Source organism: Pteronotus mesoamericanus, unplaced genomic scaffold (genome assembly GCF_021234165.1).
Source record: "Pteronotus mesoamericanus isolate MK-2021 breed Mesoamerican mustached bat unplaced genomic scaffold, CSHL_Meso_final contig_78, whole genome shotgun sequence".
Taxonomy (NCBI): domain Eukaryota; kingdom Metazoa; phylum Chordata; class Mammalia; order Chiroptera; family Mormoopidae; genus Pteronotus; species Pteronotus mesoamericanus.
This window is the reverse complement of record NW_026555258.1, coordinates 11482406-11508019: the sequence shown is the minus strand read 5'-3', so window position 1 is coordinate 11508019 and position 25614 is coordinate 11482406. Positions and strand designations below refer to the sequence as shown.

Sequence of the window (25614 nt, the reverse complement as noted above, 5' to 3'; positions counted from 1 at the left end):
ATTCTGCCACCACCTCCTTCTGGACCCTCTGCCTTTGTGGGGTCCTGCCACCCCCTTAAGCGGATGGCTGCCACAGGCAGTCTGTCCGCCCTGCTCAGACCAACCCGGCCCCAGGCTATCGCTGTGTCTTGGGACCGTGGGCACCAAGGGCAGGACCTCCTCCAGTCTGGGCTGGCGCTTCCTCCGCACGCAGGTGCGGGCACTTGTCCCCGCCTGCCCTAAGTACTCGTCTCCACGATGCACTTGAGGAACATGGTGTCGTCCTTCACGTAGGCGTGCTTGGGCGACTGGAGCCTGCTGAGAGGGAAGAAGAGCGGGCAGCCGCTGGCCACGTTGGTTTCGCTCTGGGGCCGCTGGAAGGACACGGAGGTCAGGTCGGGCCGGAAGGCGTCAATGGCGTGCTCACGGTTGTTCTGGTCCAGGAGCATGAAGGTGATCTGCGGGCCAGGGCAGGTGGGAGGTCAGGTCTGGGCGGCGCACCGGGGGGCGCGGAGCTGCCCTCTGTCTGCCACCTGTGTAGCCCCTCTGACCCTGAGCTCAGGCTGGTTAGGAGCCAAAGAAACAATGTAAGGACCACGCCTGGAGCAGAGAGAGCCCCCAGAGATGGAAGCACCTGGTATCCTGAGTGGGCTTTGGGGGTTGTCCTATAATTAGGGCTCTGAGGGTCTATCCAACAGGAAAAGGGGATGTGAATGCCTCAATTTTGATTGGCTGTTGGGGGTTATAGGTGGGACTGAGCGCTGACAAGGAGCCCGGACTCCTAACTGGTAATACCCCTTCCTGCTCAGAGATGTCAGACAGTGAACTATGCTGGACCCTCCTGGGTGAGGCAGGGGGCACAAACGGACAGGCCCTCTGCTGAGGGGCTGCCTGCCGATGTCCGGCAACATAAACGGAGTTTCAGTCCACACAGAGCAGATATGTGTGCCCTCAAGAGGCTGATGATCTCAGTGACACAAACCCTGGTATGTGTCACTGGAACACCCATCGGGACATAAAATGTCTTCCCATCGCCTATCACAGCGGTTCTCAGACTTGGCTGCACTTAGAATCCCCTGGGAAGGTTTTTAAAATCCTGATGCTCAGGCCTCCCCATTGACTGTAGTGAGAGACCAGTCATTGGTACCTTTTAAGTCCCGCTGGCAGGTGTGCGGGCCACTGACCTACTGGCTCATATCCAGACCACAGTGGCACTTCTGCCCTTTTAAACAGTTTTAACAGGCTTTATTTTTAGATCAGTTTTAAGTAGACAGCAAAATTGAATGGAAAATATAGAGATTTCCCATATACCTTCTGCTTCCACACCATCTGCCAGACTGTCAAGACCCTGTACCCCAGCGGGACATGCTCTACAATCGATAGATACTGACACATTCACCTCAGGGTTCACTCCTGGGTTTGGACAAAGGTGCAATGACGTATATTCATCATTCTGATACCATACAGAATAGTTCCACTGCCCTGAAAATCCTCTGTGCTCTATCTATTCATCCCTCTCTCCCCTCGGCCCCTGGCAACCACGGATCTTTTTACTGTCTCCACAGTTTTGCCTTTTCCAGAAAGTCATGTAGCTAGAATCATATAGTATGTGGCCTTTTCAGATTGGCTTCTGCCACTTTGCAATATTCATTTAAGGTTCCTCCACAGCATTTCTTTTTGGTGCTGAATAGTGTTCAGTTTTCTGCACATACCAAGGTTTGTTTATCCATTCACCTACTGAAGGACATCTTGGCAACTTCCAAGTTTGGCAATTATGGATAAAACTGCTATAAATACCCATGTGGAGGTTTTTGTGTGGACTGAAGTTTTCAGCTCATTTGGTGAATACCGAGGAGTGTGGTTTCTGGATATGGCAAGAGTACATTTAGTTTTGTAAGAAACTGCCAAAGTAAGAAACTCTCTTGCAAAGTGGCCATGCCATTTGCATTCCCACCAGCAATGAATGAGACATCCTGTTGCTCCACATCCTCGTCAGCATTTGGTGTTGCCCGTGTTTGGGGTTTTGGCCATGCTAAGAGGTGTGTAGTAGCATCTACCTCCTCCCCTTTTTCTGAAAATGCTGCTTGTTCAGGGTGGCCCCACAGCACCTCCTCCAGGAAGTTTTCCTTATTCATCCCACCAAGTGAGTTTCTACCTGACTCCTAGGGATGTTGGTCCCAGCATTTTTGCCCCTGGACTTGGCTACTAGATATGAACTCAGGCTCCTGTTTTATAAAAGGAGAACCTAAGAACACAGAGAGGGCAAGAGGCTGGTCCAGGTCACCTGACCAGTTGATGGCTGAACCAGGGGCAAGATCCAGGCTTCCCCCACCCCACCCGCATTGTTCCGCTCGGCCCCTACCTTGTTCCGGAAAGGCCACGGCAGCAGAGCATCATACTCCCCTTTCATGATCACGATGAACAGTGACAGGTGGGTCCTCTTTCCCGTCCCGTCCCCATTCAAGTAGAGCCTCAGGCACAACTTGTAGCCATACTTGGCAGTGTAGAAAGCTGAAATGCGCAAGCCAGAGTCAGCCCAGGGGCAGCTGGAGAGTGCTAGCTTTGCGGATGAGGAAACTGGGACTAAAGGTTAGACACGCCCAAGGTCAGTGGCTCAAAACTTAGAAATCTGGGGTTGGAGCCCAGCATTCTTCTGGATCCTATGCTGTCCCAAGGACCCAGATCTTGGAGCTCATCTGTGTGGCTGTCAACTGGCCATCAGAATCACAGATAGCCAGGCCTCAGCCCCGGAGTTTCGGATCCAGCAGAGGACTGGGACTTGGCATGTCCTATAGAAGACAGCGATGCTGCTGGCCCAGGGACCACACTTTTGATCTAACCACCCTGTATTCTGCAGTCAGGAGACCGGGCCCCACAGTGGGAGTGCCCAGCCCCACGGGTGCTGGGGCCAGAGCCAGGAGCAGGGGCCAGGCCTCCTCTCTCAACACTGACTTCCTTCTGCTGCCCTAGGCCTAGTGGTTGGGGACTCCCAGAGGCTGGGGAAGAGTGGGCGGCTCCCACTTCTGCCAGGCACCCTTGGCAAAGGCCCCTGAGGGGTGATTCACCCTTGGTGATGAAACACGGGGGCCCCTGGGCTCTCTCCCTCAGCAGCTGAAAGCGCCGCACAGTAGAGGTGCCAGAGGCTGCCACCACAAGGGCCCCTCTGGGAGGGGGCGATTGGGGACAGGGTGTGGGGGACAGGCAGGAAGGGGCAGAGGAGGGACGGACTGACATTCTGACTCACCCTGCCCCTTAGGTTTTGGTAGAACAGGAAGCCAGAGACACTGCTCACTTTGTCTCTCTTTGGGAAGAAGGGAGGAGGAAACGCCTGTGTGTTGGAGGTGAGTCCGCCCCGGAAGGGGGCCGCCCTTGCTCCTGAGGACGGGTGCCTGGCTTTGGGACCAAGCCCCACTCTGGGGTGCAGAGCAGACTCCGACGCCCCTTTTCATCCCACCCTGTTGGTTCTGGGTGCCTCAGAGGAGCTGATGGACAGGAAAGGCATGAAGCTGGCGCAAAGGCAAGAGAGAGGCGGTTCAAATCGTCCTCTGCAGAACTCTCTCCTGATGACCCCCGTTTACTTAGACACACATGGGTGAGGAGCGGGGAAGCACACAGAGGTCTGAGCATTTCACACACAAATATGCACATTGTTTTATAAAAATAAGTCAATTAATTAAGGGAAAAAATCTACTGAGTAATGACTTTATGCAAAACATTGTGCTATGCCCTGGGGCCCCAGAAATGAGTAAGAACTGCCCCAATTTACACAATACTTCCTAGTGCGCCACCATAATCGTCCACTCAGTTCTCCGCTTGTCTTAGTCAGGCCATTGGCCCCCTGAGGGCAAGGGTCCCCTAGTGTCCGCCCGCGAGAACCAGCCTCCCCATCCGGCATTTGCACAAGCTCTGGGTCACAGCACAGTCTTTCATATCCGACTTCCACACCAAGCCAATGACAATTTTATGTCTCTCTGCAGAACGTGACTGACACAGGGGGAGGTGGAAGGCGCAGCAGCTCAAACAGCCCAAGTTCTACGGGGCTGAGCTGGGCACCTACCTCCTCTGCGGTCCCAGCACGGTCGGTGGCCTGAACAGACACTGGCCTGACTGGACATGGCATGGAGTCACAGAGCTGGCTGTTCCCCATGTTGTCTCCTGGGCCCCATGGGTCTCTGTGCTCTGGGGAGGCGTTACCTGGGGAGAAGAGGCTGACGGTCCTGCCGCAGGCTGACTCATGGCACCGCCTGGTGACGTTGGTGATCTTCCACAGGAAGGTGCCGTCGAAGGAGGCCTCCTCCATGAGGTGCAGGCTCTGCTCCAGCTTGTCCAAGGCCTGGTCTTTCTGGGCCAGCGTCTGCTGCAGCTCCACCACCTGTAGGGAAGCCATTGAGCCAGGGGCGCCAGGCCTGGCTTGGGGACGGCATGCTCTGGAGACAGACCCACCAAGAACATGCCTTCCTGACTGTGCCTCCCTCAGGTGCATGCGTCTGCCTTTGCATGCGCTGTACCTCCTGCCTGGAACTCCGCTGCCTTCCCGATCCCCTGGCCAACGCCCACTCACCCACAAGAAATCTGGCTCCCACGGCCCTTCCCCTGGGAAGTGTTCAGCCACTGCCCTAGCTCAGCCGCTCTCTCTCTCTCTCTCTCATCTATGTTCTTACAAAGTCCTTACAGCAGTTTTATGAGATTTATTCTTCTGCTTATCCTACCAGACAGATGTCTCCCCCACCAAGGGCTGGGCCTGTGCTCATTTCTTCTCTGTGTGCCTGCCTTGCACAGAGCCTGGCATGTACGGGTTGAGCCAGGGAGTTTTTGATGAACTGAAGACATGGCTGCTGCCTTCAAGAAGCCCACCTTCTACCTGGGGCAAGAGTTACATAAATGCAGGCTTTACTCCACCACTCAAACACAACGCCTGGCTCTCCTGGTAGACTTCCCCACAGACACTTGAGAGAATACAAAGTTCTTCTTGGGTCTGCTCACATAGCAGGTGTGGGAGTGAGTGTTCTTCAAGAAATCGAAACGCTAATTTTACTGATGAGAGAGCTGCAGTCCTGAGAGGGAAAGCAACGTGCTCCTGCCTACCGTGCAAGCCAACGGTAGAGCTGGAATTAAAAGCTAGGCCTAAGTCAACATGAGATAGCGATGTAATGTTGCAAGAAAAGAAAAGAAAAGAAAAGAAAAGAAAAGAAAAGAAAAGGAAAAGAAAAGAAAAGAAAAGAGAAAAGAAAAGAAAAGGAAGCAACATAACATGGTGACTGGTTATATTAAGAAAAGTATAAGCCCTGGAACAAAGGAGGGGATGACAGTCCTGCTCGACCAAGAACTATTGGAGAAGTGGATTGTCTGGAGTTGGTCTGGGACCACCATTCTGAATGTGTGGAATCCTTTAGAGGCGGAGCCAGCGCCTATGAGAACAACGTGCTATGATGAGGGGGGTGAAGGCACTGGGGGCGTTTAGCCTAAAGAAGGAAATACTCAGATGGGATAAATCACTGTTTGCTCATCTCTGAAGGGCTTCCATAGGGTCTAGATGGCAGGTTTGTTTTGGGGGCCCCGAGGGGCAGGGCCAGAAACGATGCAGGGAAGACACAGAAAGGCTGATTGAGTTTGGGGTAAGGAAGAACTTCCTAATGGTGGAAAATGTCCAGCAACGGGATGAGTAGCTTGGGAACAGAGAGTCCTACCATGGGAGGAATTCAAGCCCCTAGGAGGTGTTGGGACACAGGACAGATACCTTTTGATGGGGTGTGACTGCTGTGGGCAGGGACAAAGCTTAGGAGAGAGGCCAAAGCACTGGTCTGGAGATAAGATGGAGCTGAGGGCCCCCTGGGTCAGCCTCGAAGGCAGCCTTGCTGCCTGCGCTCACCCGCTGTTCCAAGCTCAAGATGTGCTCGCGGTCCAGCTGGCTCTGGTGGATGGAGGCCTCCAGGGCCAGGTGGGAGGCCTCCACCTCCTTGTTGAGGACGGCAACGATGTTCTCGAACACGCGCAGCTTCCCCTCCAGGTCGGCCAGCACCTTCTCCTTCATGGAGTGCTGCAGGGCCAGCTCCTCCTGGCTCTCAGAGCAGGGGGCCCGGTAGCAGTCCACCTCCAGGTCCCCGGCCACCTCTGCAGCAGCCTGCAGCTGCAGGTCCGACAGATTCCGCTCTAGAGCCATGGGCCCTGAGCCCAGGCCTGAGCCCTGCTGGGCCTTCCACTGTTTCAGGAACCTCAGCAGCAGGTTTAGGTGGGTGGCCTGAGAGGTGACCTCATGCTCCTGCATGAACTTTGCACTCCCCTGCCAAGAGAGTGGGTCTGATCAATGACAGCGAACAAGGTTCCCAAAGAAAGTCAGATGCATTCACGCAGCAAAGGGGAAGTGGGTCTGTTTGCAGTGAGAAGGACACAGAAGACTCTGGCATCGAACATGCCCATGGTGAGCCCTGGGCCTCCCAGCCTCTAGAGCCCCAATTCTGCCCCATCTTTGAGGCCAGTGGTGATTCAGGACCATGGAGAGAGGCCTGGGGAGCCCTGGGGGGTCATTTTAGCGATGCTACAACTGAGATGAGGCACAAGAGCTCTCTTGAGTACGGGAATGATTTACTAGTGAGGTTTGTTGCTTGCGGCCACCAAAGTAAGGGTCATCCAGAGGAGTACCTTGGTGGTGTGGGAAAATCTGGGCTGAAGTGGGGAGACCCCGTGGCCTCGGCCTGTAGTGGACAGATGTCCTTTCTCACACTCAGGAGCTTACCTTGAAGGAGCAGCCAACACCTGCAAAGGGACACGTAACTCCATCTGCAGCCACCTCAGGGTGATCCTGGAAACAACAACGTGTCACTCAACGGGAATCCCAGTGGGACCAGTGGGGCTCTCTGCAAAGCATCAGCATCCAACAGGGCGCATGCCGGGCTGGGCCACAGGACTTTGCACATGCTGTTTGTCCTGCCTGGCTGACCCCTTCAGTGACCCTCCTTCAAAACAGGCTCAGGGCCCCTGCCGTGATCCAGGGCAGCGGGGCACCCCTTTCAGGACAGGAGCCACACAGGCCGGGGACCCCCATGCACTCTAGGGCTGCTCCCAGGGCTCTGGGAGCTCCGTGAGGCTGTGCTCCTAGTGCTGAGGGCCGCGCCTGGTACTTGGAGCGTGTGGGCTGCGTGAGTGACCCCTCCCCGCTCCTGAACCAATGGGATGCCCCTCACAGTTGCCGTCTGCATCGCTCCTTGGCAATCCACCTTGACCGAGGAGCACCTGCCCCGCACTGCTCCCTTCCGGGTAGGGCACAGCCCGAGGGCAGGGCCACAGAGGGGTCTCAGCACTCCACAGCTGCTCGCCATACTGTTAACCTATTTATAGGTCCAAGGAGTTTACAAAATGCTTTCGCGGCCACTGTTCTTCCTAGGGCCCCTGACAGCGCTGTGGGGAAGGCAGGGTAAGTCGTTTCTTCCCACTTTACAGATGAGGAAACTGAGGCTTACGGAGGGGAAGGGACTTGCCCAAGGAGCACAGCGAAGAAGCGGCACAGACACAGGCTCCTCCCACACCATATCGCTACAGCTGGCCCCTGGGCAGTGTGGGTCTGAACTGCCTGGGCCCCCTGATACTGGATTTTTTTCAAAAATACCTGTACTGCTTTTGATCTGTGCAGTTTTATATGGGGGACTTGAACATTGTGGATTTGGGTATCTGTGGGGGGGTTCTAGAACCAATGTCCTATGGATACTGAGGGACAACTATAGAGGTTAAGCTTTGGGGCAGTCAAAAGTTATACACAGACTTTCTGTTGGGGGATGGGGCTGGTGCCCCTAACTCCCCCATGCCTCAAGAGTCAACTGCGTCTCTTTCCAAGAGAAAGCCCATGGGGAACTGGGAGAAAAGTGTTTTCCCAAAACATCTATCTGGAAAGGGCTTGTATCCAGAATATGTAAAGAACTCTTAAAATTTAGTAATAAGAAGACAAACAACCTCATAAAATGTAAGTTAAATACTGAACAGATGCTTCACAAAAGGAGATATGTTGTATCAATGACAAGCTTATGAAAAGATGCTCAACATCACTAGTCAATAGAGAAATGCAAATGCAAATGAAATACCACAGTGAAATACCATTACCCACTCACTAGATGGTTAAGATTAAAACAGAACACCAACACCAGGCTTTGGTGAGGATGTGGAGGAACTGGAACATACGAATGTTGCTAGTGGGAATGCAAAAACGGTGCAGCCACTTTGGAAAAAAAATCTATGGAAGTATCTCATAAAGTTAAATCATATTTACAAAGCAACTTACTCATAAACCATGCTTATAAAGTTATCATACAAGCCACATTCTACTCCTAGGAATTTACCCAAGAGAAACTGAAACATATGTTTATGTGTGTATGTGAATGTTCGTGGCAGCTGTATTCATTATAGCTCCAAATTGGAAGCAATCCAAATATCCATCATCTGGCGAATGGATAGTGGCGTTTTTTCCTTGCACACGACTCAGCAGTCAGAGGGACTAAAGGACTTTGAGCACTAATAAGGAGGACCCTCAAAAACATACTATGATTCCATTATTATGATTCTAGAAAAGGCGAAACTATAGTGACAGAAAGCATACCCGTGGCAGCCGGGGGCTGCAGCTGGGGGAGGCAGACTAACCAGGGGCACAAGGAAGTTTTTTCTGGGGTAGAAAAGCAGCATTCACCATCTTGACTGTAGCGGTCACACAACTGCATAAGTTTACTGGCGCTCATCAAACTGTACATGTAAAATGAGTAAATTTTATTGCGCATTGATATCTTGATTTTCAAAGAGACTCTTTTTTAAAAAAGAATAATCTAATGGGGGCAAAATGGAGATTTTTGGATGAATAAAAGGGGATGTCGGAGGTCTTTTGGGCTGAGCAAGTACAAAGCTACATTAGTTATTATTCTTTAAAAGTAAAATAAACGAGCGCCTGGGCTTGAGTATGGTTGGCTTAGGGCACAAAATGCAGCCCAGCAAAAGGCCACCCCCCCCTCGCCCCACTACCCCAGAGTTCAAGCACAAGATGTTCCTAACAAAGAATAGAAAGCAGATGTTTTGCTGGCGGCAGGGGCAGAGGGCAGCCTTGGCAGAGAGGCTGTGCTGGCTTTGGCAAGGGTGCAGGGATACAGCCTCTCCCGGCAGGTAGCGTCCTGACCTGTGGGAACAACGGAGGGACCGATGCTCATGTGGACCTACTTCCTGGTGAACGGACTTAGCGGGGAACCTCTCAGGCCCTAAACCTCCCTCTAAGTCCATGATTGGAATCTCCTGCAGTTCTAAGCTGGAAGTGAGAGCCACTGGGGAGCTAAAAAGGTGGAAGGGTGAACACGGTGGGATTCCAGAATCTCCACGCAGGTTGGGGTGGGCACGTGTTCTTTTGGCGGTTGAGCCCAAAGAGGTCGTGTTGCGCAGGGGCATGCTTGTATTGATGGGCGGACGGAGGTGGGCTGTGGCCAGCCTCCAGGGGCTGTCAGAGGTTGGGCAGGGGTGACTTGAGAGGCCTTCGGAGGCCTCGGCGGCCAACCAAGTCTGCCCACAGTTCCACTGCCAGTTGATCAGTCGCTGGTTCCCTAGAGGGCACCAGGGGGTAGGGGATGGGCTCTGGAGTCAGCCTGTTAGGGCGCAAAGCCCGTTCTGGTCACCTTCCATGCTAGCCGTGTGGCCTTGGGAGAGTATGAACCTCTCCATGTCTCACTTCCCTCTTCTGCAAAACGGGGATAATGATAGTACCTCCCCTTATAGAGTTATTGTGAGGATTAAATAAGAGTACGTGTAAATTCTGGTCTTAGGTATGTACTGCTGCTATAATAAAATGCCACAAACTTAATGGCTTAAAACAACACACATTTATTATCTTACAGTACTGTAAGTCCTAAATATCAGAGTGTTGGCATTACGTCTGGGGACTCTAGGGGGGAGACCATTTCCTCTTTTTCTCCGGCTTCCAGAGGCCGCCTACACTGCTTGGCTCCCCGCCCCTCCCTCCGCCTTCAAAGCCAGCAGTCGCGCACCTTCTGATCTCTCTCTGACTCTCCCTAGTCTCCCTTTTATGAGGACCCTTGTGATTACACTGGACTCGCCTAGATAATCCAGGATAATCTCCCCATCTCAGGATCCTTAATTTAATTACACCTGCAAAGTCCCTTTGCCACTGTTATGGGCTAAGTCATGTGTCCTTCCCCCATCCCTATGTGGAAGTCCTAACACCCAGAACATGACTGTATTTGGAGACAGGGTCTTTAAAGGGAAAATTAAGTTAAAACGAGATCCTTAGGGTGGGCCCCCATCGATATGACTGCTGTCCTTACAAGAAAAGAACATTTTTGGACACAAATGTAGAGGGACACAAGATGAAGATACAGGAAAAAGACAGCGTCACCATCGACAAGCTGAGGGGAGAGAACTCAGAACAAACCAGCCCTGTCTGGAACTTCTTACCTCCAGATTTGTGAGAAAATAAGCTCTGGTTGTTCAGCGCCCCCAGTCCGTGGAACCTTGGGATAGCAGCCCGACTCAACTAGTACAGCCGTGGAAGGCCGAATATTCGTAGGGATTAACACGCGGACAGCTTGGGGAACATCATTCTGCCTGACGCAATACTCAATAAACGCTAGCCGTTGTTAGTAGTGGTAGGATTAGCAGGAGTATTCCTGTGGATTAAGCACTGCCCTCCCTCTAACGGCGGTCATATACATGTACCTCATTTAATCCTCACATCTCTAACTTTCAATAACTAAGTCTATAAAACACCGTTTTCCCATTGGATTTCCTCGGGCAGGTGAGGAACATTCCTAACTGCCTTTGCATTTTACACAGGACCAGAGCATTTTTGCGGGCTGTCATAGGATCCCTGCAGCCCTGCTCTGAGGCAAACTAGGCGAGATGACCTTCACCTTAACACAGATGGGAAAACTGGGTGACTGGCTGGCTCATGGTCACACCGGGCTTGCACACTTGAGTACGTGACCAAATTTGGGTCTTCTGTCCCATAGCTATGAGGCCTTGAGAAGGCTTGCTGCTTTCTGAGCATCTGTGGGCACACCGCCCCATTGAGCCTTACGGTGCCATGAAGAGGAGGGCGGGGCTGGGGGTTCTGCTTCTCCCCTGTGGGTGGAGAGGCCCAAGCTCAGGGGTGGGCTGTGACTTGCAGGAGGCGATACAAGTTGGGAGCAAAAGCGAGGTGGAGGCCTGGAGTCCACATCCAGGGTCCTTCCTCCACACCAGGGAGTCCTCCCCTTGACCGAAGGATGGCCTCGCCCAAAGGCTGGGGACTTGAGGGGACAGAAAAGGGAACACGGCCGGGGTGGCAGAGGAAGACCGGGACATCTGTCCTGGGCCAAGTCTGGTGTACGTCTGGTGCCACAAGAGGCCCCTGTGAAATGGCCTCATGCTTCAAACTGCTAAAAATAAAATCTGCAGTGGAATTTCCTCTGAGGGGGAAACAGAAACAGAGAAAACAAAATCCCAACCCTGAGGGAACACTCGTCCCTCTGTCTGCGTCTAGGAAGTCCGGGGGTATGTGGTGTTCCGAGCCACCCTGCTCGCCCAGGCCCTTTGTGACGGGTCAGCAGCCGGCTCTGTGGAAAGGTCCCCACTCAGGACCCGCGGGCCTCTAGGAATGTGAGTGCTCAGTGGGTGCCAGGAGCGCAGGGGCCGCCCCAGGACGCTGCTGCCCGGAACAGAGGGCCTGCGGCCTGCCGGGCATGGCCCACGCTGGCACGAAGACTACCTGAGGTCTCGGATGACTGAGGGGCTGTTTTTGCCCAGGTTTCGGCGGCTGCCGAGGGAGCGGCACTCTCCTGCGACAGGGCAGACCCGATCAGTGTGCCTCTGCCCGCTGGTTCCTGCCCGCCGCCTCCGTACCTGGGCCAGCTTCTTCCCCTGGCACGCTCTGCTCAGCTCAGCTCAGCGGCCACCTCTTCCAGGAAGCCCTGCCTGATGCTCCCAGTTGAAGGCAGTCCTGCCCATTCCAATTACAGCTCTTGGTGTATTCCAGAACTTAAGGCTGACTGTGGAATTCGAGCCTGTGTAAAACATTTGGGGTGACCTGCCATTTGGAGGCAGCAGAAAGGAGGCCACCAGCCCAGGAAGCTGGGGTGGGAGCCTGGCTTTGGCTCCCCCTGGCTATATGACTTTGGTCCAGGCATACCTCCTCCCTTCGCCTAATACATCACCTCGCAGTGAAACAGGGAGAGCCCCACTGCCCTGCAGGATGGCACCGGATCAGCGCGGTTACAGATGCCACTGTCAAGCTCAGAAGTGTAGGGGTCCTGGGGTTCATTTCTAGTCACCGCACTTCAAAGGACACACATGCACAGAGACTAAGGACAGTCAAGAGGGAGGAGGTCAGCACCTTCGCACCCATGCAGGGCCGCGGCAGAGCACAGGGTGCTGACCCACTTGCCCTGTCGGGATGGAGCCTGCCTGGCGCTTAGGGAGACCTGCTTCAGCTCGGCACAAAGAAAGGAACACGGTGCCACAGTCAGAGCCCCCAGGGCGGAAGCGGTCATTTCAGGGAATAATGAGCTCCCCATCACTGGAAGGACATAAAGCCACCTGGCAGGAATTCAGTACAGAACGGAAATTGGACTAGACAGCTTGACCTCCTGTCATTTTCTGATTCTAGAATAAGTTAAGGCATTATTGTAAACCACGGGCTACAGATGTCAGCTTGCTTTTGACCCTGAGTGGCCTCAGAAGGGAGAGAGTGAGAGAAACAGTTCCATTCACAGGGTCACAGGCAGTGAGAAGTGAATGTTATTTTCCATCCACTGGTCATGCCCGACTCATTGTCACTTCTACAGGAAGGTCATTCCAGGCAAGAGCCGTCTCTAACTGGGTCAGGAGTAATCCTTTAATATCTGCTTCTTACATTACCTAATGGGTCCCTGGCTGCAAGCACTCCTGGGAGATAATAATCTAAGGGAGTCAGAGGAGGAGGACAGACTGATAAGCAGATGGCATGGAAAGGGTTTGCAAGAACAGCGCCTCTGGGCTTGGCTCAGCTGGTCTCCGGCCGGCTCTTCCACCCCCCGCTACTCCCCAGGTTTCCCCAGGTCTCCCTAGACACACGGACAAACTTCGCAAGTACCATGTATGCAAAGTGTTGACTTATAATCAGCTGCTTTCCTTTGGTCAAAAGTCCCCCAAAGTTCCCATCAGAGTCCGGAATCAGGGCCAGGAGCCAGAGGAGTCCCTGGTCTTTCCACTACACGGCTTTGTGTAGGAGTCTGATCACTCCTCCCACTGGGGATGCAGTGACGGCAGCTTCTTAGGGGGCAGGGGGAGAGTGGGCGTGGAAGAAAGACCCATGCAAGCCAGAGGTCTGCCTTTCCCCAAATGTAGGCAGCACCCCCCTTGCTTTTACAATGCTTGTAGTTCCACCATTAGTCATTGCACTCAGCCTAAGGCAGCAAGTTTCAAATTGAGCTCTGCAGGGACCCTAGGAATTCCCAGGGTCCCTTAGGGGCTGGGGCAGCTGGGGTCACCAAGAGGACATGGTTCCACGCTCCCCTTTGATCAGAGCTCTTCCGTTGTCACCTGATTTCACATAATGATGAAAAAAGTTAAGCCACTGCATTAAGAGATATTAACATATCTCTTCTCTGTGTTATCTAAAAGTTGTCCATGAATGTCTATTAATTTTGCTAAGAGGTCAGACTAAAACAAGTTGAAAAAATAGCCCTGGAGCATGTAAGCAGGCAGGGGCTGCTGGAAACACCCGGCCCTGCCCTCCCGTGTGCAGGGGGAGCCGCGGCCCACAGAGGGCTGTGCCTGTGCCTGTCTCCCACGGTGAGCGCACCAGGGTGCCCAAACGGGGAGGCTCGGGAAGCTCTTCCGGGCATCTGTTTATCCTATTAGCTCTCCGCACGTTGTGGGCTGTACAGTTCCGGGGAAATGCATTGAATCTGTACTGATTCCCCTGAAGGCCTGCAGGGAAGGGGTTGCTGAGAATGGGATGGGAGAGCCCTCAAAACCAGTTGTGGGCAGGGCAGGAAATCCCCCCAATGCTCTGAAAGAGGGGCCAGGGAGGAGACCGGGTCGGGTGGGTGTGGAGACACACATGCCTCGGGTCCTTGCCGGTGGGAGGGGAGCTGCCCTGCCGGCCACCGACATCGCAGGTCCTGAGAAGGCCTTGCAGGGCAACCAGAGCCTCTTCATTTTACAGACGGAGAAACAAGCCAGGGGTCATCTCGGCCACGAACTGGTTTATCCACAACCATCCCTGAATAGCTGGCTCCTGACCCCGGGGACCGTGGGGTGAGGCACGGGGGCAGCCCTGGCGGAGGGCAGCAGGGGGCGTCACCGTGAGGACAGTGAGGATGGCTGAGCTGAGCAGGGAGACCCTGGCCCCTGGCGCGCTTTGCACTGAGGCTGCCCCACGGGGGCTGCACCCCGTGTGCAGGACAAGGGGCTGAGATTTAGAGCAGTGGTTCTGACGTTCCTACAGCTTTGGCTTCATGGATAAATACAAGTTTGTTTTTGTGTGTTTTTTTTAAATCCGGAGATTAACATAAAGATGATCATCTTTTTATTTTACCAAGTAAAAAGGCTTTGCCAAGAATTCTATCATTTCCCATCACTATCATTTCATTTACACAAAGACATGTATAGGAAGAGCATAATCTCCGGGTAGAGGTTGATTCTATAAGTGGAAAGAATTTAGTTTTATTAAAAGTTTCACTAAAGTTTCCTTATTTTTAGGAATGGACCAGCTCTGGTCAGCATGTGGGAACCTCTGGGCTGGACAGATGACCTGTGAGGGTCCTTCCAACCCAGAAGGGATGGGGTTCAAGACCGGGGGTCCTGAGGATGTCTCTTTGGCCCCTCCCACTTCTAAATCCGTCTCTCACTCCTAGGAGCTCAGCAGGGCTCTCCCTCAGAGGGGAGCTGGGAGTGGCCTCTCCTCGCTGGAGGGGCCATCAGGGGCAGGAAGATCAAGAGTTGGCAAATTTTTTTCTGTAAAGGGCCAGCGGGTAAATATTTTGGGTTTTAAAACCTCTTTTACAACTAGTCATCTTTGCTGCCACAGGGTGAAAGCAGCCACACACAATTCATACGTAAGTGGATGTAGGTATGTGCCAATAAAACTTTATTTATGGACACGGAAGCTCGAGTTTCAGATGCTTTTCATATGTCACAAAATATCATTCTTCTTTTGATTTTTTTTTCTTAACTATTTAAAATATAAAAACCATTCTTAGCTGGCGGGCTGTATACAAATGGCGCAAGCGGGATCTGGCCTGCAGGCAGTAGTTTGCAGGCACCCGGCCAGGACTGTTGTTCTTGCCCTGAATCCGTCACAGATCAACCAGGTGACTCTGGGCAAGCTGCTCCACCAATTCACTGTCAGTCTCCTCACTGTTTACCAACCAAAGTCAGTCCAGACTCTGGACAAAGAGGGAGGTGCCTGCCAGGGACTACGCGAGCAGCTGTCTACTTGGCCTCGACTTTGACACATGTAGAAAATGGACAGACGCCCTATCCTGGGCGTGCCAACGTACCTTCTCCTGAGATATAAGGCTTCCTGGGCTTACCGACTGGGGTTCGTCTCCTCTGCATTTGGGACAGATCCGATCCTCGCTGTTCCTAAAGACACATGAACACATGCGGCTGAGTGAGGCATTCAGGACTCCCAGGCACTCACCTCTGTTTCAAAAGCTCCAAAAGCCCAGGCCTCGCCCAGCGTGGGGCCTGACGTCAGTGAGCATGCGGGCCGCAATCCCAGACCCACCATTCCCAAACCTCAAAAGCGCTGGGCACCAGTGTCTTCCCGCTGTTTGCAGTGAGCTGCTTTGGCAGCCAACCTGACCCAAAGCGACTGGAGGCTATTATCCCATTTAGTGGGAATATCTGTTCCATCAGATATATTAATAGGCTTGATTATAAGGTGCTGCCCCAATCCCCACTGGAAGAATTATGCAGTAATGCATTGATTTGCTTTTCTGAAATCTCAAAAAATCCTGAATTTCAAAATACACCTGAGCCAGGGGTTCAGGTAAGGGATTGTGCGTGTGTGGCTATATCTCTTCTCAGCTTCACACTCTTTGGTTTTGGACTCTTCAGTGTAGGAGTTACACATGGCCATGGCTGATTAGAATAAGAAGGGGCCTCAGAGAACACCTGGCCTGAGGTTCTTCACCAGGAGCGGGGCCAGACTCCGACCAGGTGACACATGGGCCTCTGGGCTTTTACAAAGCCTCCCGAAGGATCCTGACCCACAGTCAGAGCCACTGGTCAGCCCCAGAACGCGAGGCCTCGGAGGACACATGGACAGCCAAGGGCAGACAGAGTCGGCAGCAGAGCTGGCCTGAGCTCTTCACACCTCAGGCCTGGGTCCCTTCAACATCCAGTCAGCTCCCTCCCCACCTCTGCCAGGGTTTGGAAGGATGGGGAGAGAAGCCAAGAGACCCAGTGCAAATGCCTGAGATGAACTCAAGCTTTGATCACCCTGCCCCCCAGCCTGGCCTCTCCTTGGCCACAACCTCTCCCCACCCCTGCATCAAAGCATCTGAACTTTTCAAACTGGCCTGACTCAGTTTTCCCACCTTCTTAAGCTGTAAAGCCCCAAACAAAGGTTGAGCTGGGGGCAGCTGAAGAGCACTTTTGCCAGGAAGCTGACCTAATCTCTCCATTAGGCCTCGCTGTCTTCATCTGTAAAATGGGATGATAGTAGTATCCACCTTTCCAAGGCTCTTTTGAAGACCCAAGGAAAGAGGCACATAGGAGGTTCAAAGTAGTGCTTACGGTGGGGTGCTGACAATTGTGTGGATGCCACACCTCCAGTTTCTGGTATTTTATACACATGTAAAATGTGTATTTACATAAGTATACATTCATTCATAATATATACATATTCAATGAGATATAAATACATCGTCTATATATACATATGTATATAAAGATACATATCCATACTATATATACCTATAACTACATATATATATAAATATAGGTATCTTTGTTCCCTTCAAAAGTGTTCTCAGCGAACAGTACAAGGGATGGGAAATATTGTGGAAGGAGATATATTTGTACAGTAGTTCATCATTTACTAAGAAAGTGTATATTCCCCATTACCAAAACTTTCTGGAATCACTCATTGTCCCTCTTAATCCTGGGGGCAGAAAACAACTTTACAGGCCTTTTACAGAGAAGAAAGATGAGGCTCCGAGACGTGAAGCAGTTTGCACTGGGCCTCACAGTGAGTAAAGAGCTCCAGGCCCAGCCGGGGCTCCCTTCCCCACCTTCTGCTGTGGCAGCTGACACCTGCCTGTGGCTGCTTCTCCTGCCCATAGTCAGAAGGGGCAGTGCCAGGGACTGCAAGGGAAGGGTGTAGAGACTGAGGCCCAGAGAGATGAAGTCACCCGCCCAGAGTGTAAGGTAAGTACGTGGCAGAGCACTGTAAGGTTCCTCTCACCCTTGTCTCCCATCACGGGTCCCTCCCTGGCACCTTCCTCCCACCCACTCTCTGCTCCTCGGGCCTCTCACCTCAGGTTCTCAGAGAGACAGGCAGCGCAGCAGAGGGCTCTGGGCTCTGATGGGTCCTGGCAGCCGGTGGCGGGGCACCCAAAGGGAAACTCGTTCTCATCGGGGGCTGGGCGAGGGCTGCTGGCTGAGCCAGAGGCCATCCTGGGGTCCCAGCCTGGCTAGGGGCCCGACTAAGCTCCTCGGGGGAGGGGACCAGCGTCGTGGAGTCAGTGCTGAGAGAAGAGGTGAGTTCTGGCGTGGGCCACCCTCTCTGGTGAGCAGGAGTCTGATGACTTTATCTTCTCATTGGCTTGTGCGGTTCGATGTCACAGCTGAGTCACAGCAGAGATGGAGCAGGAATTACCCTTTGTGGTGAAAAAAAAATCCCCTGGATGCTGACTGAAGGTTCTAGGAGTGTCCAGTCATGCTTTAGAGTGACAGAGAGCAAGAGAGCGAGTCAGAGAGAAAAAACAACCATGTCACGGACTTTTTCAGGAACCACAGGCAGAGTTCCCCTGTGAGAGAACCTCAGGCTGCCACTGGCTTCCTCCAGCCTCCTCCCGCCCCAAGGAACCTCGGCAGAGACCGCCACAGCTGGCGACTTGTCCTTGTTCCCTGGGACCTCTGGGAAGCCTGGAATTCTGGGTGGGGGTGCTCACTGTCCTGGTGGAAGTCCCCAGGTCCTGGTGTCAGGTCCAAAAAGGCAAGCTCCAGGTATGTTAGCTCTGCCCTGTCCAGGGTCTTAGGTAAGAGCCACTTCCTCATAGCGGGAGTCAGTTACCCCATCTGTAAAAAAAGGGAGTTGCAACAGATGGTCCCCGAGGAGCCTCTGGGCTCTAAGATTCTGAGACCCTATGGCCAGCGCAACCAGATGTAGCAGGAAGTTTCTCACGGCCCTGCCTGTGGCATTCCTCATCTGTCACCATGACAACACAGGGCCCAACCCCCCCCCTCCCCAAGTCCAAGGCCTTAGAACCGTGCACTACTCAGGGCGCTCCTCAAGGCCCCGCTCAGGAAGTCATAGGTGACCACATACCCAAGTCGGACGCTACCACTTCCTGGCCCTGAGGAGAGTAAAGCTCCAAATAAACACAAGGCCACAGGGAGTTGGTGGTCTCACGGGCCAAGCGGGACGCAGATCCACTGTTGTGTGGGAACTGTGGCTCCTGGAGCATGTACTGTGGGCAGGGCAACACTTTCCTTTCTGTTCCTTAAAGCAACCTCCTGGGAATTCTGTGGCCACATTACAGGCACAGAGAAGCAAGATGCCTGGTCCAAAGTCACAGAGCCCCTGGCGGTGAGCAGAATTCACACCAGGTCTGCGGGGCCCCATACTCTGTGTTCCTTCACCCACATGAGAGATGGCCAGAGCATCCAACCTCTGTTTTTCACCTATCAAATGGAAAAGATGATTCTTCCACATCTTTCTATTCTGCTGGGCTGCTAGTAAGGGTTTTGCAAACTTGTGATGGTTTCGGATCATGGGCTTTGATGTCTGACAAATCTGGGCTTAGAGCTTAAGAATACCTTTTACTAGCTGTGTGTCCTGGGGCAAGGTCTTTAACTTCAGAACCTCAGTTTCCGCATCTGTGAAATGGGGAATAATAATAATACTGACTTCAACTGACTGTTGTGACTAAATGAGATCGTAGGTGAAAGTGTGGCACAATGCACAGCCCAACTGAGGTGCTCAAAAAGGCTTTGGTATTTATTCCAATGATGGCCACAGGCCTCCCAGCTCCTCAGGATCAGGGGAAAGGACGAACATGGTAAACGATGCTTATATGTGGTGTTTTCACATCCATCAGCTTTATCTGAGCCTCCCAAGTGGGCAAGACAGGTCAGATGTTGTCCTCTGACCCGAGGTAAATTCACCTGCCCACCTTTCCTGGAGCCAAGCTGGGGCCACCCAGGCTGCTGGCAAAAAGGGCCTGGCACCCCAGCACTGCAGCGTAAACCAGGCCTCCACCCTTCTGGGGCCAGCCCTGGCCTGGCCCTCTCGGCACATGACCCTGAGGCCTACCTCAGACAAGGCTGTCAGGACCAAGGCACTCCCTTGACCTCCTGAGCCAAACCTGCAAACGTCCCTGCATTCCCAACTGTTCCCTCTTTCTCTCGGTTCGACAGACAGGCACCCAAGATGTCTCTTCCTATCCAAGTTCTGGGTCCCTTTCTGTCTAGTCCCCTCTCTCTCCTCTGTCTTCAACGCTTCCTTCTCTATCAGCATCAAAATAGGCCCCAGCTGTTCTAATAATAAACCTAGTAAGTACTACTTTCTAGTGCTGTGTGAAGCACTTTCACAGGCACCATCTCCTGCAATCTTCACAGGACCGGCCACTATGAGGCAGGTATTGTCATCGCCTCCATTTTCCAGATGTAGGCTCAGAGGTTAAGTGACTTGCCCAAGGTCTCACAGCTGGTGGGAAGGGACTCCTGAACCCAGAGCCTGCGCTCTAACCACACATCGGGCTTGAACATGTTCTTCACCCTCATCCTAGTTCCTCTGTCGACTTACTCTCTCCTCCCTTGAACAGAACTTCTAGAAAAGACTGCCTGCACAGGCGCTCCGCTGCCTCACTCACACCTCCCTGGAACCATCCTGCAAGGTTCTCAGTGTCCCAAGTCGCCGACCGTCCTGGGCCCGCCCCAGTTTTCATCCAACCAGCCCTCTGGCCAGCACCCGACACGACTCCGGGCCCCTCCTTTAGAATTCCATCCCTCTCTGAAGGCCCGCGGATTCATCTCCGTGGCTTCGCCCGCCCGATCCGCACGCGCAGAGCCTCCGTGAGCCGCGCAGCCCCATCTCCCTAGTCTTCCACTTGTTTTTCGGGGCCCACCTAGACCAAATCCCATTTTCCCTTGGAGTCTCCATAGGCCGCCCGCCTTTGTGATTCTATAGCGTCCCGCAACCCGGGTTGTCTATGGCCCCCAGCTCTGTACCCCGCCCCTCCTTCGGCAGGTGACTGTCCTCTCGCCACGGCCACCTCTCCCGTTCCGTTGAGTAAGCAGAAGAGCAGCGCCCGCGACTATTCCAGGACGAGCTAACCCCAGCGGTGCCCCGGCCGCCCGCAAGAAGGGCTGGGGCAGTGAGTCCCGGCAGGCCTCTGCAGCCGCGACTCCCGGGCCCGGGCCGCGCGTGGGAAGCCCCACACTGGGGAGGCTCCGCCCGAGCGAGCAGCACCTGGGACTCCCAGGGCAGGGAGCGCGGCCGGGGCGGGGGCGGGGCACCGCCTGCAGTCCCAGGGCGGTGTGGGGGTGGGGCGGGGGCGGGGGTGGAGGGTGGGGGCGGGGTGCAGTGCAACCAACCTCGGCGCCTCCGCCGCAGCCACCGCCTCCCCGCGGCCGGCGCGAGCTTCCGGTGGGGCTCGGAGGACGTGGCTGGGCAGCGGAAGCCGGGCGAGCGGGGGCGGGTCTCCGCAGCCAGAGCCGGCTCCCGAGGCCACCCCGGGGGCGGGGCAAGCGCCCCTCCCCTTGGGGAAACTGAGGTTCGCTCCACCCCCGGCTCCTGCCGGCTTGAAACCCCGCGTGGCGGTGGGTTGAGCAGGCGCGGATCTGAGCCCTGCCCTCCTGGATTCCTGCAAAGAGCCCGGCGCGGTGCCAGGCTCGTCCACGCTTTCTGAGTTGGAGCAATAAGCAAAGGCTGGTACCAAGTGGTGGATAGGCAGGGTGCGTTAACAAAACTGGATGCCTCAAGGAACTATACCTGTTTTCGTCTGAACACATGCAGGCACTTATTCCCTATGAATTTGTGTTTATCAGTCAAAATACTTACGGAATGAGTGTCGAGATAGAATTTTTGTTACGAGATACAAACAACCTTCATTTTTGGGAATTTGACAAAGGCTTCTCCATCAGACCTCGAACGTCTGCAGGACTGTCAGTTGAGGAGTGAGCTGCCTACTTCGTTGGTTTAGTTTTTAGTTACTCAGAGGCACCTATTAAATTCTCTTTAGGTATTAGAATCCCCCCCCCTTTTTTTTTGTCTGGACACTCAGCCGGAGTTGGGAACTGTTTTAGTTCTCTGATGGTTTTTTTGTTTCGTTTTTTTCATTTGTGGCCACCTTCTGACGCAGGAGCTGGTGCTTGCAGGGCAGTCTCCCTCTGGTGACAGGAGGGCCTCCGGGTCCTCTCTGGAGGGGAAACAGCTGTTCTGGACAAACAGGAGGTCTAACGGGGCCTCCAAGACGGGCAGTCCGTGGGAGGTTGGCCAGCCGTGGTCTCTGTGTGGATTTTCCATTTTAAGGGGAAGAAAAGGACTCAGAGTTTTGAGTCTGATTTAAAAACTCATTGATTCTCAGTCCACTCTATGAAGGATTTGGGGCCTATGAAAGCCAGTCTCTGGTCTCACTTCTGTCCCACCCACCCCTTCCTCTCCACCCCAAACCAGTGTAAGTAAGCAGGCAACCTGATCTCACTCTCTTCATGTGCCACATCCTGTTTTCAGATTAATGAGCTCATTTGGTGGAAATTTACCAAGGGAAATAGTTTAATTTTGGAAAGTACCAAAAACTTATCTGTAGTCGCTCAGCTTATTTCAGGGGGCTCTTGAAATACAGGGGGCATCACCGGGGGACCTCTGAGAGCTCAGGCAGCAGCAAGGCTGTAGAAATCGAAAGCCAAGCCTCATGGGGCTAAACCTGACTCAGAAAGGAAATGAAAGCCTTTGGAGACCACTCATCTCTACCCAGGAGAAAAAATTTTCTTTCAAAAATAAATTTAACAAGAAAAGTAGTCCACTGGCTACAGCCTAACATCTGGTGGTCTGAGCATTGGACCATGATTGAGAAACAAGAAAGCAAACCTAGGGAAGCAGGGCGTGTTGGAGCCTCAACAGGCCCTTTCACATCCATATCTGCTCTGCCTTCAAACAGGGACCAAAAGGCTTTCATTCTCCAGTTTTGTCCCAATCCTTTAGCTCTCAGGCTCTTGACATTGAAGTCACCTGCTTAGCCTTACAGCCTTTTGAGCTTCTGGTGCCTGTAAGCAGCTCAGCACTGAATGGCAAGGAGGCCTTGGATATAAAAGTTTTGTGAGCCATTCTGCATTGAAGATGATGGGGCACATGTGACCAGCTCCCTAAGTGTCTGACCACCTCCTGGCCTGTCCCATTTCCTAGAGTAGAGACTTTTAATCCCCTTTCAGATGCAGAGTAGAAAAAAAGGTGAAAACTGACAAGGCCCTGACAATTTAGTAGTGGGATGAAAGGAATTGTGTCTTCCTTCTCTTTGTTCCCATCTGAAATCTGTAGGGATATATTGGAGGCTATGCTTATATATTGAAATGAACACTACACTATGAGTCAGGAGATGTATGTTCTGTTTTTTGCTTTTGTTTTTTTTTCCCATGCCACTAAACCAGTTGTTTGGGGGATAGGGGGAATAGGGTGGGAAGATAAACAAATGAATGCTTAAGTAATAATTCAGAAAATTATAGTTTGTTGATTTTTTAAAGCAGAAAATGGTTATAAAGATCATAGAACATGTTAGGTTTTTCAGACTTTGTGGGACTGTGTCTCTGAATACGTTCTCACTTGGAGCCCAAATATACAAACTGGTTAGAAGAAGAGATGCTTTGTGAAGCAGAGCACGTGGCCAGGAGTCTGTGCACTGGGCTTCCCTCCTCCCCACCCTGACCTCGGGGCTCTAGGTACACAGTTTGAAAATCATGAACCTAAGGAGATGTGAAAGCCGGGACCATCTCCTAGGCCGGCTTCCCTCCACCGTCCCAGTCTGGTCAAGCTCTTCTCTGACAACTGTTCTTCCAGGCGTTACAGTTCAAGATGCTGGTATTTCAAAGGCTTTACAGAGGGAGAGATTACTCTGGCCTGAGGGAGGCAGGCCCAGATTCGAGCCTAAATGTCTGGAGGATTGGGGTCTGTGGCTGTGATAAAAAACACTGCCAGCGGTAATAATAGTGACTGCCCTTTGTTGAATATCAGAGGCTGCTCTGAGCATATCACACAAATTGCTCCATCTACTAAAATCACCAAGAAGAGGCGAGAAAACTATTTTCTGCTGCCCAGATGAGAAAACTAAGGCCTAGAGAGTTTAGCAGCTTGGTCAAGGTTAAGCAGCCAGAATTAGGGTGTGGGAAGGGCCGTCACTCCAGGCTTTATGTGTTTTTTCTGCTTATTCAGACCAAGGTGGTATCTCGCCTGGTTTCTCCCTGCCTGGCAAGTTGGAAGTTGTTTTCCCTCTCTGGGCCTCAGTCTCCTCATTTGTCAGGTGACAAGAAGGGAAGAGCCACTCCCCCGGGTCTTCTGCGCACTGTCAGTTTACAAAATCCAGGCCTGGGGTGCAGGAAGGGGCCACTCAACTCCTACCCCAGCCCGTACACCAGCCTACTCTCCAGCCTCTGAATTCTTGACATTTCTTTAACAAGCGACAGATCACCATCTTCTTCAGGGAGAGGAGAGGAGAGGAGCCCAGTCATTGTGACCCACACTGCGGACTGAGTGTCGGGAGGAGAGTCCTCTCTGAGGGCATGCTGGGAGGGAAGGAAATTGACAGTGCAGCCCAGGGGGACATAGGCTCCGTGGAGGGGCGGAAGGGAAGCACGCGGGTCACTGTTGCTGCAGACATTTTCATTGACTGCACCCCGCACGTATTTATTGTGAAGGCTTATAGTGTGTCCAGTCATGAGCAAGCCCCAGATGATAGCTGAGAATGAGCCAGACAGGGCTCTTAGCGTCCTGACTGCTGCATCCTAGATGTGATGAACCAAGTGTGCATCCAGTCAGCTAAGGACGGCCACGCCCCTGGTTGTCAACATCCCTTAAACTGCGGAGTCCGGAATGGGCTATCGCTCCTTCTGCTTATAAAAACCCAATTTTGACCTAGATTCCTTCTCGCCATTGCCAGCATCACGCCTTGTCCCTGTCATATCCATGGCTTACGCTTAGTGAAAACAGTTAGGGAACAGCTTTCCTGGTAGCATCATCTTAATCTCCTCTGATAACTCCTGATTCCCGAAGCAGAAAATTTAATTAAACAGATGATTACTGGTTATCAGTCACCTGGTAGATTAGAAGACCAAATGGTGCTGGATTCATCAACCCAAATTCAATGCCTCCCTGTGGTAACTTACCCACAGCTAATATCAACAACAAAACAGAAAAATACACCAAATGATATTGTAAAAACTATAGCATATACTACGCATTTTCTGCTTTGGTGATGTTTAAAAATGCTCCAGGTTTCCTTCTGTTACTCTCCATCTTGGTTTTTACTACACATATAACTAGCAATTTATGAAATGCACCTATTCATGAGTCTTTCTTGTTCCCCTCTAGAATATGTGAATTATGAAGATGGGAAATTAAATGAATTAAAGTTGTTAAAGTAAAGCTGCGTCTTCATTCTCCTTTGTTTTCCCAGGCGAAGCTCAGTGTGGGGCATATAGGAGGCTCTCCATAAACATTTGTTCAATGACTGACTAATATGGAAGAGATTACCCACAAACATGTTTACTTAAGCTAACAATAGTTCATGATGATATCACCACCATCAGAAAATATTTCTTAAGTGTCTTTGGCCTGACCTTTTGGAGGGTGTTATAGAGTTAGAAAGAGCATTGTAACAAAAATTTGAAAAGAAAGCTGGGAGTGTTTGTTGAAGGGAGTTTCTGAGTCCTGTGATTTTCCCTATCTCAACAGGTTTCCAGATTTTAAAGAAAGAAACAAAGCACCCCTTGAAGATCTTTGAAATGCAGGCTCTAGAGCTGCCCCGGGGGCTTTTCCAACCATCTGTGGGACTGGCCCCTTTGAAAGTGAAATGGGGATTTCAACGTAGGACGGGGGTGCCCATGACACACAGGGATGGTGACATGGTCCAGGAGAATTGCTTGGCAGACACACCTTTTGATAAGAGAAGCTGCTAAGATGCCAATAATGAGGAAGGCAAATCCCTTTGGATTAATACCAGCCAACTGCTGCTTCTCCTTGCCATTCCTGGCCGCCTGAGCGCCCTGTTCTAAGAGATTGGTTCAGCTATGAGTCAGATTCCACTTTCATGGACTCTGGCCATCAAGGCTTTCCCAAAGGTGATACGCCAGGCCTCCAAGGCTCTTTGCTGGGCTGTGGAATTATTGTTCTTCTCCCACACTTACCTTTGTAACGTTGGGTCTCCTGGACTCTGGGTTGGTGCAGAATGAGAGTAACTCAGTCCTCTAGCTCGA

At 52.4% G+C, this 25614-nt stretch overlaps 1 protein-coding gene across 2 annotated transcripts; it reads right to left on the bottom strand.

Annotated features, from left to right (window-relative positions):
* Positions 1 to 20799, bottom strand: TRAF1 (TNF receptor associated factor 1). Of its 2 annotated transcripts, none has more exons than XM_054584904.1 (8): positions 20746 to 20799; positions 17461 to 18225; positions 15477 to 15561; positions 6713 to 6778; positions 5849 to 6259; positions 4174 to 4351; positions 2342 to 2490; positions 1 to 437 (listed from the first exon to the last, which is right to left on the bottom strand). In XM_054584904.1, exons 2-8 carry the CDS (start codon positions 17598 to 17600, stop codon positions 219 to 221), a joined length of 1248 nt encoding a protein of 415 aa, XP_054440879.1. In that variant the 5' UTR covers positions 17601 to 18225; positions 20746 to 20799; the 3' UTR covers positions 1 to 218. The 2 variants fall into 2 exon arrangements, with proteins under 2 accessions (XP_054440879.1, XP_054440878.1); XM_054584903.1 differs by lacking the exon at positions 20746 to 20799 and adding an exon at positions 18967 to 18986.
* Positions 20800 to 25614: the final 4815 nt, after the last annotated feature.

Excerpts from the sequence above, each read along its gene's own strand:
- TRAF1 (XM_054584904.1), bottom strand. The coding sequence starts at position 17,600 with ATGGCCTCTGGCTCAGCCAGCAGCCCTCGCCCAGCCCCCGATGAGAAC. Across the intron at positions 4,352-5,848 it reads TCTTGAGCTTGGAACAGCGG|GTGGTGGAGCTGCAGCAGAC; the intron begins GTGAGCGCAGGC and ends GCTTCCCTACAG. Across the intron at positions 438-2,341 it reads CGTGGCCTTTCCGGAACAAG|ATCACCTTCATGCTCCTGGA; the intron begins GTAGGGGCCGAG and ends CCTGGCCCGCAG.